This window comes from Convolutriloba macropyga, chromosome 2 (assembly GCF_964194025.1).
Source record: "Convolutriloba macropyga chromosome 2, txConMacr16.3, whole genome shotgun sequence".
Classification (NCBI taxonomy): Eukaryota; Metazoa; Xenacoelomorpha; order Acoela; family Convolutidae; genus Convolutriloba; species Convolutriloba macropyga.
The window spans coordinates 29233518-29252248 of NC_134469.1; the positions used below are offsets into that span (position 1 = coordinate 29233518).

At 36.9% G+C, this 18731-nt stretch overlaps 1 protein-coding gene across 1 annotated transcript in view; it reads left to right on the forward strand.

Moving 5' to 3' along the window:
- The window catches only part of LOC142358608 (uncharacterized), a 591411-nt gene that overhangs the window by 564302 nt on the left and 8378 nt on the right, over positions 1 to 18731 (forward strand). Inside the window, exon 27 of the mRNA XM_075410050.1 lies at positions 7550 to 7705. Coding sequence (XP_075266165.1) covers positions 7550 to 7705 — 156 coding nt within the window. The remainder of the gene's footprint in view (positions 1 to 7549; positions 7706 to 18731) is intronic.

An 18731-nucleotide genomic window follows, 5' to 3' on the forward strand; every position in this document is an offset into this window, starting at 1 on the left:
GTTGTTATAAAGTATAAGTGAATATTTGATTTTTGCCCCATTTTTATTATTTCTGTTGTTCTATCATTTAGATGACAGGTTTGATTGGTTATGAATGAGGCATTTAGTTAGCATTTTTATTGACTGCTATACCGATTGTTTTCGAAATAATCAGGTGAATTTGTAAATCTCGATCATTTGCAGTCTGATGGTCTCTTTTTCTGCAATTAAAAACGCTAATTAATTGCTCTCAAACGAAGTTTGCAGCAATTATATTAGTCCTGACGGTCCTTTTTCATGCGATTTTTCGCTTGACCGATTTTTCGTCTGACGCTTTTAACTTTTCGTCCTCAAAAACGGGAAAAACAGGGAGCGCCCAGCGGGCATTAAGTGCTCTTAGAGCCTTTCAGCTCACTAGTCTCCAAGTATGCGATTCACAGAAACTGTTTTGAAGACTTATACTTGTGGTCCTCCACCCCACATCAACCACCTCTCACTTCACAGCCAAAATTCGCCCTCCCACCGTTGCCCCCCCCCCCCCTCCTGTTCGCTCGTCGTTAGTAAGTTATTTTAGATATTTTTGAAGTCTTAGGTTTTATGGTATGGGGTTGTTAAGGAGTTTGACATTTAGTTATATGGTTTTCTCACTTGGAGGCCACTGACTTTCAAAATTATTTTTGCCAAATTGATTGTTGACATTTAATTGGTTTTTGCCTTCTTTTGCTTTGTTTTTGTTTGTTGACAAAGGTTTGGTGTATTCTGTACTCAACTTAAGGATGCATAGATTCAATATTATCATAGTATGATGTTAATATTAACTATTCTTAAAATGCTAGATCTTCTAAACAGAAATCTTCAAATTGTTTTTTTTGGCTTGTACATTTTTGAGCTTATTTTGATGTTATTGTAAATTTGATAATTTTCGAAGTATTCGTTAATTCATTTTTTGGATTGTTATTCAGGAGTTGTCCTGCAATGTTTTAATACGCTTTACTTTTTGATCACGTTTTTCGTTTTACAAAAGTCACGATTTTCTTGACTCATTACTTTCCTCACTTCCTGTTTCAACTGAATGAATTTTTAATTTTTTTCACAAATGCACAATTTTGCAATGTAGTGAATACGGTCATTGTCAAAAGAGCAAAATCAAAAGGAACGGGATATACCGATAAAACCCGGTCATTTAGTCATAGTGCTTCTAGGTTACCAAAGTTCATTAGAGCGATTGCTAGCTGACATTAGTGTTAAGCTTAATAGCTTTCAGTTTAGAAGTTGAATTAAGTATAATTTTCGAATTTAACTGAAACTGCACATCGAATTCGAACACTTTTTGAAACTTAAGAAAAATTTGCTGTTTTACTTAGAGATGATGTAAGCTGAGCGCAACGATATTCCCGCGTCCTTGTTTTTACAATTCAAGGAATTTAAATTGTATTAGTGCGCTCTCCTTTTTGAAGATCTGTTCACACTTTTTTTGACTTTTTCTTCTTAATGAGATGTCAAATTGGAGTAGTGTTTTAATCGCGCTGGAGTATTAAGAGGAGGAAAAATCGAGTAGATTTAAGTTGTGAATTTTTAATTACTCTCAAACGAAGTTTGAAGCAATTATTGTAAATGTATTGTTTTTTGGAGCCGAATTTTTGCTTGAAAAATTTTGCGCATTTGCTCTAGAATATTCCGTCCGTGACTTTCTCAAGTCACTTTTTCAAGCTTCACTTCTTAATTTTGTGTTCTTCGATTTCTATTGCTCTCCTTCTGAAATGAAGTTTGTTGCTAATATACAAGTGCTTATTAGTGGTTGAGTAACAACGTGGTTGTAACTCCGTGGTTACGATGTCTGACTGCTATCCTGGAGCTCGATTGTTGGAACCCCTATTAGGTCCCAGTTTTTGCACCCAAAAATTTCAAAGCTACACCCCTAAAATAATCTGTTTGTCTATCTATTTGTTATTTAGGCTATTTGTCATAAAATTGGTGGATTTTTGGATTGCTTGCTATTGTTGGTTTTTCATTTACTCTCATCGATGGGAGGTCTCAATGGCTCTCTACTGAGGCATTTTAAAACAATCTATTGTTTCGAATTTGGCACTACTCGTTTTCAAAAAAAATATTAAGTTTATTTTTTAAATTTTTCTATCATTCTTTTTTGTTCTGTGACTTAGTATTGTCATGGAGAGCTTTGAGTAGCTCTCCTTTGAGTCAGATTTTGGACATGTCGAAGGTTTTTCCATATCTGACGGTTTTCATGAATTTGCAGCGACTTGCTGTAAGAAATTGTTTTTCTTTGGTTTTGCCTCTTTTTGTTTTGTTTTTCTGTCAATGATACGGTCTGCATTGGTCCTTTCATTATTCGTTCTTGAGCTCACATAATCTTTTCATATCATAACTGAAGGTTATAATTACTTTGACATGACTTGATCTCAAAAATAACATTTATAGTCATTATTAAGGTTTATTGAGCCTCAAGGGTCAGAAAACCTCTGTTAGGTTTTGATAATAAGTTACTGGAAAGTTTTTGTTGGTCATGAATTAATTTTCAACTTTTTAATATCACAAGTTTTAGCAAATTTTTAAAAATAAAACTTGCAATTTTTTCAAGTTTTTGAAATTTGTCATTTTTGTTAGGTTTCTCTAGCCTCAAGAACCACGGAACTTCCTATATGGTTTGTTAATATGTTACTGCATAATTTATAGATATGATGGAATGATGTTATGTTTTTCATGATTTTAATATCACAAATTTAAGCAGTTTTTTAAAATATTTGAAATTTTTTCATATTTTGGAAATTTTTCCGGCACCAGGGACCTCCTCTGAGGTTTGATAGTAAGATGTTGGATTTTTTTCTAGAGTTAATGGTGTGGTTATCAGTATTTTAATGACTTGAGTTTTGGCAATTTTTTGATAAATATATTTATAAAAAGGTTTTGAAAAATTATTATGTTCAAAGTTTACAGATCTTTATAAGCCAGTGAAACTATTTCAGGCTTGAAACAGGGATATTGGATAGTCTCTTGAAGTTTAGCAAGATTTTGTTAAAATTTGAATTTGTTTTCGATATTTTTCGATTTTTTGTTTTTTTATAGCTGCGAAGCTTTAAGCTGAGCGGAGCTATATTGCGGTGCTCTTGGTTTTTTTTGTTTCGTCGTCTGACGCTCTTTTTCGTTTTATATTTGTTCGCACAGCAAAGCTGAAAAAGTAAAATTTTCTGAATGACTTCTTCCTCTCATTAACGGCATTTGCGCGCGTGACGTTTTTTCTCACTTTCTTTAGCAAAAGTTTTTTGCGTGATTAGATTTTGATCACAAGTGACTTACTTCACTCAATAAAATGACTTTTGCACTTTTAAACTTAAGTTTAATTTGAGTTTGTTTAAGGTCGAAGGAACTCATATGTGCAGTAAATGTCCCTAATAAGAGACTTCTGCGGCATGAATTTTAACAATATCTATTAATTTATCGCTGAATAATTTTTACCGAGCTTTTTTAGCGGCTTCGATTTTTTCCATTTAGATCTGTCTCTGTTTCTATCTCTATTATACGGCACGCAGGTTATTCTTTCGCAGCTATTCCGGCAATCTGCCGGCAATGTTTTGATTTTAACGACCATTACTGGCCAACGAAACTTTTTAAGTCTCGGTGATGGGTTACTTGAAAGAACTTGCGAGACAAATAATGGTTTTGATTTTTTTCTGCGAAGTTGAAAACTTTTTTAATTTTGCCTTTTTCAGTTTTCATATGATTTATTTGCTAACAAGGCTAGAAAACTAGAAGTTGCTAAGTCGAATCCCATCATGGAAAACACTCTTATCTCTGTTACTCTCTTTGTCGGTTAGAATTTCTCTCCTATTTCGCGTTCACGTGGTTTTATTTCTCTCTCTCTCTCTCTCACACTATTTCTCTCTCTTTTTGTTGATGCCGCACTTCAGTTGCTGTTATGTGGCGTAATGACATCATCTCTGATCCTCATTAACAATGAGTTATAGTAGAAAAGTTTTAAATCATAAATGACTAACAGGCATTTTTTAGGAAATCGTTGTTAACTGCTCTCAAAAGCAATTTGTAGCAAATATTTTAATCCTGTTTGTCTCTATGCAATTTTTCGCTTGGATGATTTTTCATCTGACCCATTTGGTTTTCTTTAGAAACGGGATAAAGAGGTAGCACTAAGTTTGCTGTTCTCTTAGAGCCGTTCAGGCCACTAGTCTTCAAGTATGTGATTTACAGAAACTGTTTTGGAGACTTTTTCATGGTGTGAAGGGCGGTTCATAGAAATTCACCCCACACCCCACCCACCCACCGCCTCCGCATCAGTCCCCCAATCCACTTTTGCACCCCCGCTGCGTTGCACCACGCGCTGCGCTCACCTTACGCTCCTTCAAATAATCTAGCGCTGGGCTGACTTAACCGTGGCTAGCTACTCATGAAGCCAACCGCTCGCCGGTCGTTTGAGAGCAATTCGCCCGACGTCAGTCGGTTATGTCTGCCGTTGTACCGTCTCTTTGAGTCACTTATGAGATGTCTCTAGGTCTGTAATGAGTTATGTTGGAAATAATGAGTTATGTTTGAATCTATGTAATTGTTTGCGTCCATGGCTAGCAATTTTTGATTCTTTGACACGAATTTTTAAAACATTTTATTAGTGATTTGTTGATTTTTCGCGTTTGTAATTGTTTTTCGTTGTATCATTGCTTAGTCATTATTTGGTGGTCTCATTTGCTCTAGTAAGGCATAATTGAATCCACTTTAGGGTTTCAGTTAATTGCTAATGTATTTTTTCACATAGTCAACTTTTTTGACCATTTTTGAACTTTTGTTTGTTTCTTTATTTGTTGCGACTTTTGTTCCGTGTTCCCCCAAGCGTTTTCGTTAAGTTGGTATAAATTTTTAAAAAATAAATGGTGCAATAGATGTTGAGGATTTCGACCTTCAGTTGGGTATTTTAATGACTTTGATGCCACATATTTTCAATGGCATCGTAAAAATTGGTGTCCGTCAAATTTTGTTTGTTGTCCTTTTAATTTTTCTCTGATTGGTTTTCTACAACGTTGTATTTTGCTGTCTAAACTCCCATTGTGTTACAGATTTGCGAAGTGGACGTGTTTGGGAATAATAACCTCGGTTACCCTATTTTTCTAAAAGAGGAAATAAAATAAATTTGGTTTTATATTTTGTAGTGTTCTGTTCACTTTTGTTGTCGCCTTGGTATATGGTTTCTTCCACTATTTTAGCTGTTCTTTTAAAGAGGCTGATTGTGTTGACTTCAGTTTTTTTAAATTCATTAAGTTGTAATTCAAGATTGGTATAGCTTTGTTTTTTGTTTTGTCTGACGCTTTTTTTGTTTTCCATTTGTTCACACAGCAAAGCTGAAAAAAATCAAATTTTCTGAAGTACTTCTTCCTTTCACTAACAGCGTTTGCGTGCGTGACGTCATTTCTCTCTCTCTCTCTCTCTCTCTCTCTCTCTCTTTCTGTACCAATAGTTCTTAGGTCATTGGCGTGATTATATTTTGATCATGCTTGATTTCTAACAATCAAATTAGTGAATTTTAACAAGCCCGATTAATTTGAGGCTGAATCTTTTTACAAAGCTTTTTGAACGGTGTCGATAACTTTTTCAATTCATATCTTTATTATACGGCATACAGTTCTGTTTCGCAGCTATTTCAGTCATCTGCCGGCTATGTTTTTAATAGCCGCGAAGCAACTTTTGGTTTTGTCAAGCGACGGATTCGGATTGTATCGGGCGCTGTCTTTTGTATGATTTGTTTTCTTTTTTGACTTTTGGATGTCAATGAGAAGTTAAAGTGAAGTGATGAGTTCAACCAATTGGCAGCTAAGGTTTCATATGACTTTTAAATTTTTAATAAAATAAAGATGCCCTAAACATAGTTTTACCTGTATTTTGTTTGCTGTTGTTGTCTCTTCGTCTCATAGCAGGCCTAATCAGTTAACTCGAAAAGTCGCTTCAAAAATAAAAGTCTAGAACGTAGTTTAAAAAAAGATTTTCTCGGACTTATTATGCAACTTGTAATATGTGTTTACAAAACGAAAAACTAACACTATTGGATTTTGTGTTCTGATAAGAAAAAAAGAGCTTAGAATGTTTAAGGATGTTAAATGTTAGAGAAACCAATTTAAATGAGAAACCAAACAATTTTGGGAACTTGATTGAAAATAATAATTAGGAGAAACTATTTAAATCGAAAATTTAACCAACTTAGATATAGCTGCTCTTAAAATGAAGAGAATTTATTAGGTTTTTAATTGTTTTGCTTTTTTAAAGTAAAAAGAAATATATGATAAACCCAAGTGAAATGTTTTCAAAGATGAAATAAATAGATGGTTTATTGAAGATTGTATCAAGATTTTGGTGATCTCCAGTAATTGTAATGAATGCAAAGGTAAAGTTGACTAAAGTTTATGAAGTCGGAGTAGAAAGCTATAAAGATTGACTCTGGTTCTGAACAGTTATTAGGTAGCCCAAGTTTTCTCTGATTTATTTAATAAATCAGAGAATAATTGGGCTATCTAATAACTGTTGAATTTGAACAGAGTCAATCTTGGTAGGTTTCTACTCCGATTTAATAATTTTTAGTCAACTTTTCTTTTGCATTTGCTTACAATTATTGGAGATTGTCAAAATCTTAATACAATCTTTTATAAACCATCTATTTATTTCGTCTTTGAAAACATTTCCTTGGGTTTATCGTGAAAATATTTCAAATGATAACAAATGGTACGATATGTTTCAAAGGATACGAAATGGGACCAAATGATAACAAAAATACACGATTCGGAGCAAAATTAAAAGTAACAGAAGCATGGTACAAAATGATTTTAAAAAATGGGTCGCACAAAAACCTTTGTGTCTGATTACCAGTTAACAGAATTGTATATATTTTTGGGCACCTAATTTGGACACATTTTTTGCTAAAATATGCAGAAAAAGACAAAAATCAAGGTGAACAGAATAATAAAAATGATTGTTCGTAACAAATTAAACCTCGATAACTCCTCGAAAAGGAGAAAATTCAAAAATCCTCGAATTAAAATATTCTACGCTTGATGGGATACACACAACTTACGATTAATACATCGATCGACCAGCTGAGCATATAGTTCATCTCCTCGACTAAGGGGTCGGAACAAATGGTCTCGGAGGAGTTTGTTCGGGTTTATAGAAAATAGTTTAAAAATATTATCAAAATCAATCCAGACCCATACATACAAATGATTCGCTATTTATGTAATTATGCGTTTTATTGCAGCAGCTATCTATCTTAAGCAAATCTGCTAGTGAATAAAAATGTTCCCGACAAAACGGAGCCTAATTGTGGTGCTAACTAACTCGCAAAGTACAAGTTCATAATGTATTCAGTTAATAATTAAGCTCAAATTGTCCAAGTCCTCCTTCGTGTTGCTTGTTGGCCTATTATATCGTTCAGTTTCATCTAGGACTTTTTACACCTGTTTGTTAACTTGTTTGTGAGTGCTCTTCTCAATATTTGAAGATTGCATCTTGATAGTTTTTGCTGATAGTATTATAGCAATGGTACATCTGCTGTTCACAGGTATCTCCTGCTATTGATTGAGGGATTCCGTTCCTATGAGGATTCAGCTCTCCGGATGATATCAGAGATGGGTCTGCTGCCTTCGGACACCTTCTCCAAAGACCTCACTACTGGATCTCTCCTCTGTAGAAATGTACAAATTACTCCCTACAGAAGGTTACTTTTAATTCATATTTTTGAAGATTTTTTCGCCATATTGGAATAGACATAAGCTAACACAATATGATCATTAATAATACTATCCAAATAACCTTCAATCATCTAAGACATGTAAAGGTAGTATGACCTAGAGGTTTCGCTGATACTATTCATTTCATGAGCTTTCCTACTTTGTTTTAACAAAAGAAGGTTGCTTTTTGTTTCGCTCAAAATTAAAGCTCCATATACAATTTCTGATTACTAAGTGACAGGGATTTGTTTAAATGCGCTATTGTCTCCTATCTAGTCGCGGTTGATTCATTTTTTCACTTTTTGTGAAGTTGTTTGTATTATGCCTTCTTTACAAAGAAATATAGCTTAAGAGATCAAACAGAACTCTGAGCAAAACCGATACACGTCAGAAACTTGCAACGCATAACCAAACTGTCAAATTTTCTAATTTCCTAGAACTCCACAAAATTTTATTTTTTGGAACTTGGAACATATTTTTGCACACTGTATTATCTGGCTTTTCGTGCTATGCGCACTCTGGAGAAAAATCGTGGCTATTCGGATATTCAGTGTGAGTATTTCCTGAAATCTCAGTCAAAGCAATGTGTGAAACTATGTGAAGTTTCAGTTATACTGATTCACGTTTCTAACGTGAATCAGTTTTGCCTGTGCATTTTCTAGCTTCATTTTGAAAACCGTGGCAGCCGCTCAAACAGATTGTGTTTTTCATAGCTGCCATAGATGGTTCTCAAAATCAAAACTTGTAACAGTTATTCAGAGACTGTTGGGTTCTTTCAAATGTATTTTTGAATTGCCCTGAAACAATTGTAGAAAGTGTTTTTTTTAATAGCCGCGAAGCGATAGTGCGCTATTATCGTGGTTTTTTTAATTCGTCGTCCCCATCGATGATTCTTACGACCTGACTTCTTGGAATTTACTTTTTCAACGACTTCGTTGACTTCTACTGCTTTGCAGTTAAAATTTGTGTGCATGACGTCATTTCTGCTTTTAGGTCAGTTGTGTGGCTTACCTCACTAAAAAAATGTCTTATGAACTCACTTATGGAACTTTAATTTTTTGGAACATTTACTCGTTAAAGATCAATAGTGTGTATGTAAGTAGTGCCAAACTTTTATGCCCTAATTCTTGAGTATTAGTTTTGAGTTTTTGATTGCGAATATCAATTTTGAAAAAGCTCTTTTAGGGTTTTTTCCTTATAGACCGTATGTGTCATAAAATTGACAGTCCGGATCTAACCGAAAAAGTCTAATGGTCTATTAAAGGACTGGTGGTCGATCTGTCTATCTTATTAATTGCTCTCAAACGAAGTTTGTAGCAATTATATTAGTCCTGTCGGTCTTTTTTTTTATGCGATTTTTCGCTTGACCAATTTTTCGTCTGACGCTTTTGACTTTTCGTCCTCAAAAACGGGATAAACAGGTAGCGGCCAGCGGGCATTAAGTGCTCTTAGAGCCTTTTAGCTCTGTTTCAGCTCAAACAGTTTTGGAGTCTTATACTTATGGTGTGAACAGCGGTTCTTAGAGATTGAAGACCCCCCCCACCCCCCCCCCAACTGCTGACCCCCCCACTATTGCCCCCCACCCCCCACCCGACTGTCGCCACCCCCATCGACACCCCCGTGCACCCTTCCCCCCCCCCCCCCCCCCACCCGTGGCTAGCTACTGACGAACAACCGCTAGCTAAAAACGCAAATTTATATTAATTTTCACAATTTTTTTCAAGATTTTTGAAAATTTTTGTCAGTTTTTTATGTTTTTTCAGCCCTAGCAGCCCTAGGTGTCAAGGAATCCACTCTAGGATTTGATAATAGGTTATTGAATACTTTCTAGTTGTAATAGAATGGTTTCAACATTTCAACACTGCGAATTTTTTGCATTTTTTTGATAAATTTTGCAAATTTTTTCAATGTTTTTGAAAGTTTTTGTCGTTTTTTAGGTTTATCCAGCCTCAAGAGCCAAGGAACTTCCTCGAGGGTTTAATAATAGGTTACTATGTAGTTTCTAGAAGTAATGGAATCATTTTCAAGATTTCAACATCACGAATTTTAGGTTTTTTTTGACAAAAATTGCTATATTTTTAAAATTTGTTGAAATATATTTTCATTATTCAATATTTTTCAGCCTCAGGGTTCAGACAACCTCCTGAAGGGTTTGATAATACGTTGCTGCATAGTTTCTAGTGGTAATAGAATGTTTTTCAACATTTGAACATCACGATTTTTAGCAATTGTTGGATAAAACTTGATTTTTTTTTCAAATTTTTTAAAATTTGTCACTATCTAAGTTCTTCCAGCCCCAAGAAACCTCGTATAGGCTTTGATAATAGGTTACTGAACATTTTTTTTGCGATAGAATAGTTTTGAATTTTTTAATATCACAAATTTTATCGATTTTTTAATAAAACTTATGATTTTTTCATTTTTTTTTGAAATTTTTGTCATTTTATTTGCAGTTTTTGAGTCCTTTTTTGAGTTTAACGATTAATACTGGCCAACGAAGCTTTTTAAGTCTTGCAGATGGGTTACATGACAAAAATCCAGAGGCAAAAAATGTTCTTTGAACATTTTCGTCACTGCGAAATGTGGAAAGTTTTCTTCTGAATGTTGCACTTTCAGTTTTTTATATGATTTAGTTACTAACAAGGCTAGAATCTCATGGAAAAAATTTCTAGCTCTCTCTCTTTCTCTCTCTCTATGTGTGTTGGTTGGCGTTTCTTTCCTTCTCTTTCTCTTCACTTCAGCGGCTGTTATGTGGCGTGATAATATCGTCTATTACCCTAGCCTCACGCCTCTTCAATCAAGCGAAAGCTAACCTCACTAAACAGTGGTTAGGTGCTGACAACCGCCCGCCGGTCGTTTGAGAGCAATTCGCCCGACGTTAGTCGGTTATGTTTTCTATAGTTGTTTCAATTCAAGGAAGGCCACAAGTGTCTATCGCGGCTATTTTGCGGTAATCTGCCGGCTATTTTTTGTAATTTTTGTGATCATTAGCCGCCTTCATCGTCTTAACCGGTTATTATAGCGTTCTTATTTATTTACATTTCAAGAATTCGATTTTATTGGGGATCTGTCTTTTTACAATACATAGTATTTGGATTACATTGGTGCGCTGTCTTTTCAGAAATATCTGTTCACACTTTCGGCTTTTTCACGATTTGCTCCAAGTACGTGTCTTCAGTTTCAGTTACACCAATTATAATAAACTGCGGATCAACATTTCTGTTCTGAATGTTCGAGCGACCATGTCACTGTATGATGGCAAGGTGTCAATAACAGCTTTTTTGATATCATTCTATTAATGACTATTGATAGACTCTTTAGCACCTTTTTGGAAATAATTCTGCAATGCACGATGTTAACTTGTTACTTAAGAAACCAAATAAGCCATTCAACTTAGCTCCAATTTTTGAAGTGCAGATGTCTTTCGGCTCGACACGCGACTCAGAAAGCCATACACTGTTGGGTTTAGTTCCACGGCTTTTAACCTCTCCCTCGGAAAGGTTAGCACTGTTACCATTGAACCAAGTTGACAACTTACACCCAATCGCAGAACAATTATCATCTTTCACTCCTTTCTTACATTGGCCGCATTTGATTGATGTCGTTGAGTTAACTGTTTGATTCATTGATTCCATTGTTCAAGCATACATCAAATGAAACTATTTTAAAAACCTCTTTCAGGGTTTGTGTGCGGGTAAACGGGTGTGTTCAATTTGTTTGATTATTTTGGTTTTTCAACTTTTGAGATCAATTGTCCTTTTTGGCTTGCATTGTTCATTTGTTCTGCTGGTCAAATACCTTTCTTCTATTTTTTTCTTTCAATTCTTTGGATTGTATTTCAAGACTTGTCCTGCTTTGTTTTTTTTTCGCATATTTTCCGCACAATTTTCAATAATTTTGATCTTCTAAAACAGGATAAAAAAGGCCCAGTGGGCATTTATTTTCATTACAGACCCAAAGCGAACCTTAGTTGTTCTTCATTGTCTTGGTGTGGAGCAGCTGCTGGGAAGGCCTTAATTCAATGTAAAAAGGTCATTTTTAAGGGTTTTTGAGCCCAAAATTGCTCACATTTTCAATTTTTTTGTCCTTTTGAGTTTTGTTTGATTAGTATTGGTTTTACAATTGTCAAAGTTGATAAGTTTTTGCAAATGGAATTATTTTTTATAAACTTTTTTGTGCTAAATTGTTTTGTTTTGGTACTTTTTCTTCGGTATGTTAACTCCATAAGTAGCACTTCAGACTCGCTCCCTTATATTTTACACACTACTGAGCCCACGTCCTTGTTGTACCACAGGTGAAAGATAATGAACCGCGTCGGGCATTCAAAAATGTGGGCCATGTCCCTTTCGTCTCTACATAGGGTACATGCGGGGTCGGCCATCTACCCCCATTTGTGGCAGATTGAGCGGCATCGTCCAGCAACCGCCCGGAGTGTATTCAGAGCTTTCCACTTTTTTCAGGGCAGGTAGGAACCGATAGGTAGTTCTTGGTGAGGAGTGATGTGATCGCCTCGCACTTCAGAAACAAGTTTCCACTTGTTGCTTCTGTAATTGTTGATTGGCATGTTAGGGGGCGAGTATAGGAAACAGCGTCGCGATTGAAGTCGTAGCGGTACTGCAGTCTGTCCAAACATTGGGTTTCTTTGATCGGTCGTTTGCGTCCTTCTTTCTCTTGCAGCTGCCTCCCGGCGTATGTTTGCTGGAGCTATCCCAACCAGTTTATACAAATGCTGTACCCTCGTCCTCTGCAAACAACCAGTGATGCTTCTCATTGTCTCATTTACACTGATGTCGACTTGCTGCGTATGAGATGACCTATACCAGACCGGCGAAGCATTTGCAGCGGCTGATATTGCGATACTTTGTCGTTAGAAGCCGTAGAAGGTTATTTCTACCAGCGACTTTCTTTCGTTCATCGAGGCAGTGTCGGTTGTAACTGAGTGATAGGTCCAGAACGACTCCTAGATGTTTGGGTTCGGGTTTATGTGTAAGGTGGATTCCTTCCCAGACTATTTTGAATTCTCGTTTTGGTGATTTATTTTGATGAAAGAGAGAAACCTCTGTTTTCTCATGGATGGGCTTCAAATTGTCGGCCTCGTAGTTTTCGCTCATTTCATATAGGGCAATATGCATATTCGCTTCAATATTCTCGACACTTGAATCTTGAAAGGCCATCTCCCGGTCATCGGCGTAAATGAAATTTCGAGATCCAGTAGGCAGAGTTTGGTCTTTCGTGTAGACATTGAACAGCAGAGGTGCTAGGGCCTACCCTGTGACAGTCCGTTTTTTTTCCACCATCTGCTTTTCCTGCTGTCTAGAACAACGTAGAACCCGACTAGTTGGTATAGCTTCGACAGCAAGAGCTGGTGACTGACCTTATTGTATGCGGCCGTCAGGTTTGCTCTTTAATCATCATGGGCTCTTCCAGGAGGTCAATATCTGAAGTTTGTACGTATTGTAGAGGAGTGATATAGGGCGGTAGCTTTTTGTGCATGAAAGATGTTTCCCTGGCTTTCGTAGGGCGATAACTTTTGCCTTACGCCATTCCATGGTGAGTTGTTCACCCTGAGCACAGGCTGAAAGAAGTTCTAGTAGCCAAGAGAAAACCGCTTTGCCCAGATTCTTCAACTGTTCCACACAGATATCATCCACCCCTGCTGCCTTACCGTTTTTCATTTCGGCCAGAGCTTGTGTGAGCTTGTGGACAGAAATGTCATCCGAGAGGATTGAGCACTCTGATTCGAGAACTGGGATATTTTGTCGGATTTTTAGTTTCTGTCTTCTCGTTCTTAATCATTTGATATGCAACCTGGTTAGCTGTTACTTTCAGGGTTGTTCTGCTTGTGGTATTGTCGTTGTTTATGATCTGCAGTTTTTTTGCATGCTTTTTGGGCGTCGCGTTGCAGATTGATAGACTCGATGGATGTTATCCAAGACTCGCGTTGGGCTCTGGCTGCTCTGGCACAGACCATTTTACCCATTTGGTGAGTCTCATCGCTGAATAGGCCTTCACCAAATCTGCGGCAGTACTCTGTATAAAAGTTCTTTTGTGTCACTTGTGAGATCTAGGACGTAATTGGTCTGTCATCCAAGTGGTATCGATTGCCTCGAGGCGCTTTTTAGGAGGTCCACAAACATTCCGTAGTTATCCGTCTTGGGTTTGAAGTTGCGACCGTTTTTGACAACTCTTCAAAAAGTTTCCAGTTGGACTTTTTGAAGTTGAAACGGCGTCTGAAGGGCACTTTTGTTTCTTTTAGTGCTTTATCGAAGGTTATCAGAATTGGACCGTGTTGGCTTCCAGGGATGGCCTCCATTTTGGTTCGCCTGCAGGACGGCAATTTCATCGCTAACAAAAACGAACTCTCTATGGTCGTGTACGAGTGTCAGGCTTATAGCTTCTGCTAGTCCTGCTAGCGTTGATCGATCCTTGTTATCGTCTTCATAGCCCCATAGAGGACTATGGGAGTTGAACTCCCCTAAAATGTCTTGTGGCTGTTTTTGTCATGTTTTGGCATAAAAACGTTCGATGGTATGGGCCTTTAAGGGGGCCTGTAGACGTTTGTTACAGAGGTTTTTCAGGAAGAGCGTAGAAGTCTCGATGTCTTCCGCGAAGATTTAGTTTGTGGCTGACTTACTTTGGACATCGTTGGATACAAAGATTGCAGACCTGTGCTTCGCATCTCGTACTTCCACGGCGAGGTTGAAGCCGGGGGATACGGGGTCGTTTGCTCTGTGACCATCCATGGGTTTCCTGGATAGCCACTATGTTAAATCCATTTTGGCGGAGGTGTCTGCTATCAGAGTGGCTTTTGTTCACAGTTTAAGGAATGTATTGTAGGTTAAAGCGATGATTTTTCTTTGACAGTGATCACATCGCCCCTGTTCTTGCCCCTGTTGCCGCGGGAACCATAGCTTGTTTTCAATTGTCTTTGGAGCTTGCATTTTGGAATGGAGGTGTGAGGATTAGTAGTCTTCGTAGTCAAAGACCAGTGCCAGGAAATTTTCACGTTTTCTCATTTTTCAGAGGTTTTGGTACTGCAAACATAAAAACGAAAAATGATATTAATTTGCCCAACTTTTCCCGTTTTTATATTTGTCATTTTCAACTTTTTCCTGCCTCAGGGGCCAGAAAACCTCCTTTAGGGGTTTATAATGGGTACTGCATTGTTTTTAGTGGCACTGGAACAGTTTTCAACATTATAATGTCACGAATTTTATCAACTTTTTGATAAAATTGGCTATTTTCAGAATTGTTTGTCTTTTCAGTTTTTTTTGTGCAACAATGGCCAGGTAACCTCCTCTGAGGATAGAGAGTATGTTACTACATAGTTGCCAGGGGCATTGGAATGGTTTTCTTTCAATATGACAAGTTTTTGCAATTTTTTGATAGAATTTGAGTTTTTTCAATCTTTCTTGAAATTATTATTATCCTAAATTATCCATCTTTATGAGCCAATCATCTTTTTTGAGGCTTGTGGTTACTGGATAGTCTCTGGAGACAATGAGATTGTTCTGAGGAAATTGGTATGACAAATTTTATCAACATTTTATTAAAATTTGCAATTGTTTTTCCTATTTTTTTGTAACTTTCTAAATTTATCCATCATTACGGGCCAATGAAACTTAGTTCTTGCAGATGGGTTACAGCACATACTCCAGAGACAAAAGGTGTTTTGAACATTTTAATATTGAGGAATTAAGAAACTTACTTTCGGTTTTGCATTTTTCAATTTTTTTTAGACATTTCTTGATTTTCTAAAGTGTTTGACATTTTTCGATTTTTCTATCTTTATTGGCCAATAAACCTCTTTCAAGCCTTGTGCGTGGGTTAATTGAATTTCTGGAAATTTTTATGCTAGTTTCAGTCTTCTGTCATTCTGCTCAAAGTCCTTTTAAACAGCAGCTGCTCAGCAAAGCAATTCAAAATGAAAAGAGTCAGTATTAAAAAATCAAAGTCAGAAAGAAACGGGATAAACCCATAAAGCCCATTTTTAGATGCCCGGTACTTGAACTTTGTTCTCATAAGTTTTAGTTACTATCTGTAATGCTTATTGTATTAATATTAGGCCCTGTAGCCTCTCACTGAGAAACAGGAGTACGTTCAATTACGAAATGACATCAAAATAAATTGCACCTAAAAATGTTTTTATACAAAAATCAGTTTTTGTTGATATTTTCTTTTCTTTCAATACCAATAGAGTTATGGGAATCAACGGTGGCTATTTTCCGGCAATCTGCCTGGTATTATTTTTATTTGACCATATGACTTTTCGTCGTGAAAAGCGTGATATTTCTCCTGACCCACCAAGCGAGTGAGACTATCCTATCAGCCCTTAACGTATGCCAGCTGCTACCAAAGCCAATCTCTTGTCAAGAGAAATTGGTCCGACGTAAGCAGTAATGCAGCGCTTGATTGTTAAGTTTATTTTTCTCCGAAACATCTGAGGAAGCATAAATTCCGGTAAAGTGCCCCCCCCCCCCCCCCCAATAAGCTAGCTGACCACGCGCTAGTCGTTTTAGAGTTATTTTTGCGGCTGTGCTCGTTTATGAAACAGTTGAAGTTTGTGTTCGACGCGTTTCGTTTCATAATTGGTTCTATAAATTTTTTCGAGTGATTTGACTTTGCCATAAGAAACTGAACAAACTGGTAAAGCCCTAGGTCACACCGAAATCTGGGAGCTCTCTTAGCTGTGGCTTTCTCCGTTATCGCCTTTAGTATTTTCTATGCAATTGGTAATTGTAAAAGCCGCCGTGACCCTCTTAATGGCTTTTATTTAGGTCTCTCCTTTTTCATTCGCTTTGCTTTTTCGTTTCATATAGGTCACCATTTTCACGTTTGACTTCTGAATTAACCCACTCATTGTTTCAATTGAATGGAATTTAGAATTCAAGCAACAAATTTACGCAAATTCGGTCAAGGTCAAAAAGCGAAATCAAAAGAAATGAGATAAACCAATAAAGCCCGGGCTCAATAAAGCATTAAGTTATCAAATTTCCTTAGAATATTTGCCTAATCAATTGCTCTCGAACAAAGTTGGGAGCAATTATTATAAAATTGTTGGTCGTTTGCGACTCCAAGATGAGTATTGGTATTCTACAACCTTTTACCACTCGAAGACAGGGTTTTTAATAACCGCCATCAGCCTCTCGACGGCTATTATTTGGGCGCTCTCCTTTTTCTAATTTGCTTTACCTTTTGATCACGCTTTTCGTTTAACATAAATCACGATTTTCACATTTGACTTCTGACTTACTTCACACACTGTTTCAACTGAATGGCAATATTTCAATCTTTCTTACATTCAGTTACGCAATGTGGGGAATACAGTCAAAGTCAAATGATTAAAATCAAAAGAAGGGTTAAACCGATAAAGCCCGGTCTTTAAGTCATTGAGAATTTATTTATCAAAGTTCATTAGAGTGTTTGCTAGCTGAAATTTGTATTACGATTATTAGCTTCCAGTTTAGAAGCTGAATTAAGTTTAGTTTTAGAATCCATCTGAAACTGCACGCCAAGTCATAACATTTTTTGACACTGAAGAAAAGAGAAAAAATTGGGTCAATTTACCTCTTGTTTATCAATTCGATGTGCATCAATCGCGTCAACGGCGGCTATATTCCGGCAACTTGCCGGCTATGTTTTTAAGCTAAAGTTATGACTTGAACTTGACTTTTGTTTTCGAACATTGACTTCTGTTTCAGAACGTTGACTTCTGTTTTCGAACAATAAACTTTAAAGTAGCTTAGTTTATAATGTATAGTATTTAAGAACTGATGGTAATATTCAAGGTGGGAAGGTCATTTTGAGAATTTTTGATCCCACCTAAGGCCCTCTAACCTACCTAACCTACCCTTCGCCCCACACCTATCCAACCTCCCCCCCCCCCCCCACCCACCCAGACAAACCCCCCGTGACAAGGTCATTTCTGATACTTTTTGATCTCAAATAAGTCCCTCCTTATCAAAATTGCAGACCCCCTATTCTTATCCCCCATTATACCTACGCCACCGCTACCTTTTCTACCGGCTCTGTTTTTAATGCAAATTTTTAGCTGTTTTTTTTTTGCAAAATTTTCTCTCGTTCACAAGTAAGTGTCAATAGCGGAATTCAAGTGCCTAAAAGTCTAATAAGTGCGACAAAATTTGTATATGACGTCAAAAATATTACGTCAATTTTTTTGATTGACTGATTTTTTGTCTGACTAGTTTGACTTTTCGTCCTCAAAAACGGCAGAAACAGGTAGCACCCAGAGCGCATTAAGCAGCCGAGCAGCTCTCTTAGAGTCTGACGCCTTACTTGTCTCTAAGTAGGGGATTGGCCGAAACTGTTTTTAAAGACCGTGGTGTGAAGAGCGGTTCTTTATCCTAAAATTTAAACCACCCTCCCCCACTCCTCCCGTCCATCCTCCTCCAGCAGGTGATTTGCGCGCACCTTGTCCAACCCGCACAACCCTACTTCATCCTTGGCTCCATAATTTTTACGTGATCTCAATTGCTCGCATTTTGAAACAAAGTTTGATGTTAAAATAAAAGCGATTGTGAGTGATGAAATATCAAAAGCGTTATAAATTAAATAAGATGGAAGACTGCCATCCTGGAGGTTGCGGTTTCGAACCCCTGTGGGTTCGATAAAATAAAAAGCACCCATAAAAAGTTACTAAGCTACACCCCCCTAAATTAAATTGCCCATCGCCTGTCGATCGAGAGCAATTCATCTGACGTTAGTCGCTTATTGTTTCAATTTTTAATAGCCGCGTCCTCAAATCCAGGCGGCTGTTATAGTGCTCCTAAATTTTTTTTAACTTCGTCTAACAGATTTTTGTTTTGTCTCACGCTGACTTCTTGGAATTGACTTTTTCAATGACTTACCTCACTCAAAAAAATGACTTCTGAACTCACTTATGGAACTTTAAATTTTATGAACATTTACTTGTTGAAGGTCAATAGTGTGCATCTAAGTAGTGCCAAACATATATGCCCTAATTCTTGATTATTAGAGTCTTGAGTTTTTGAT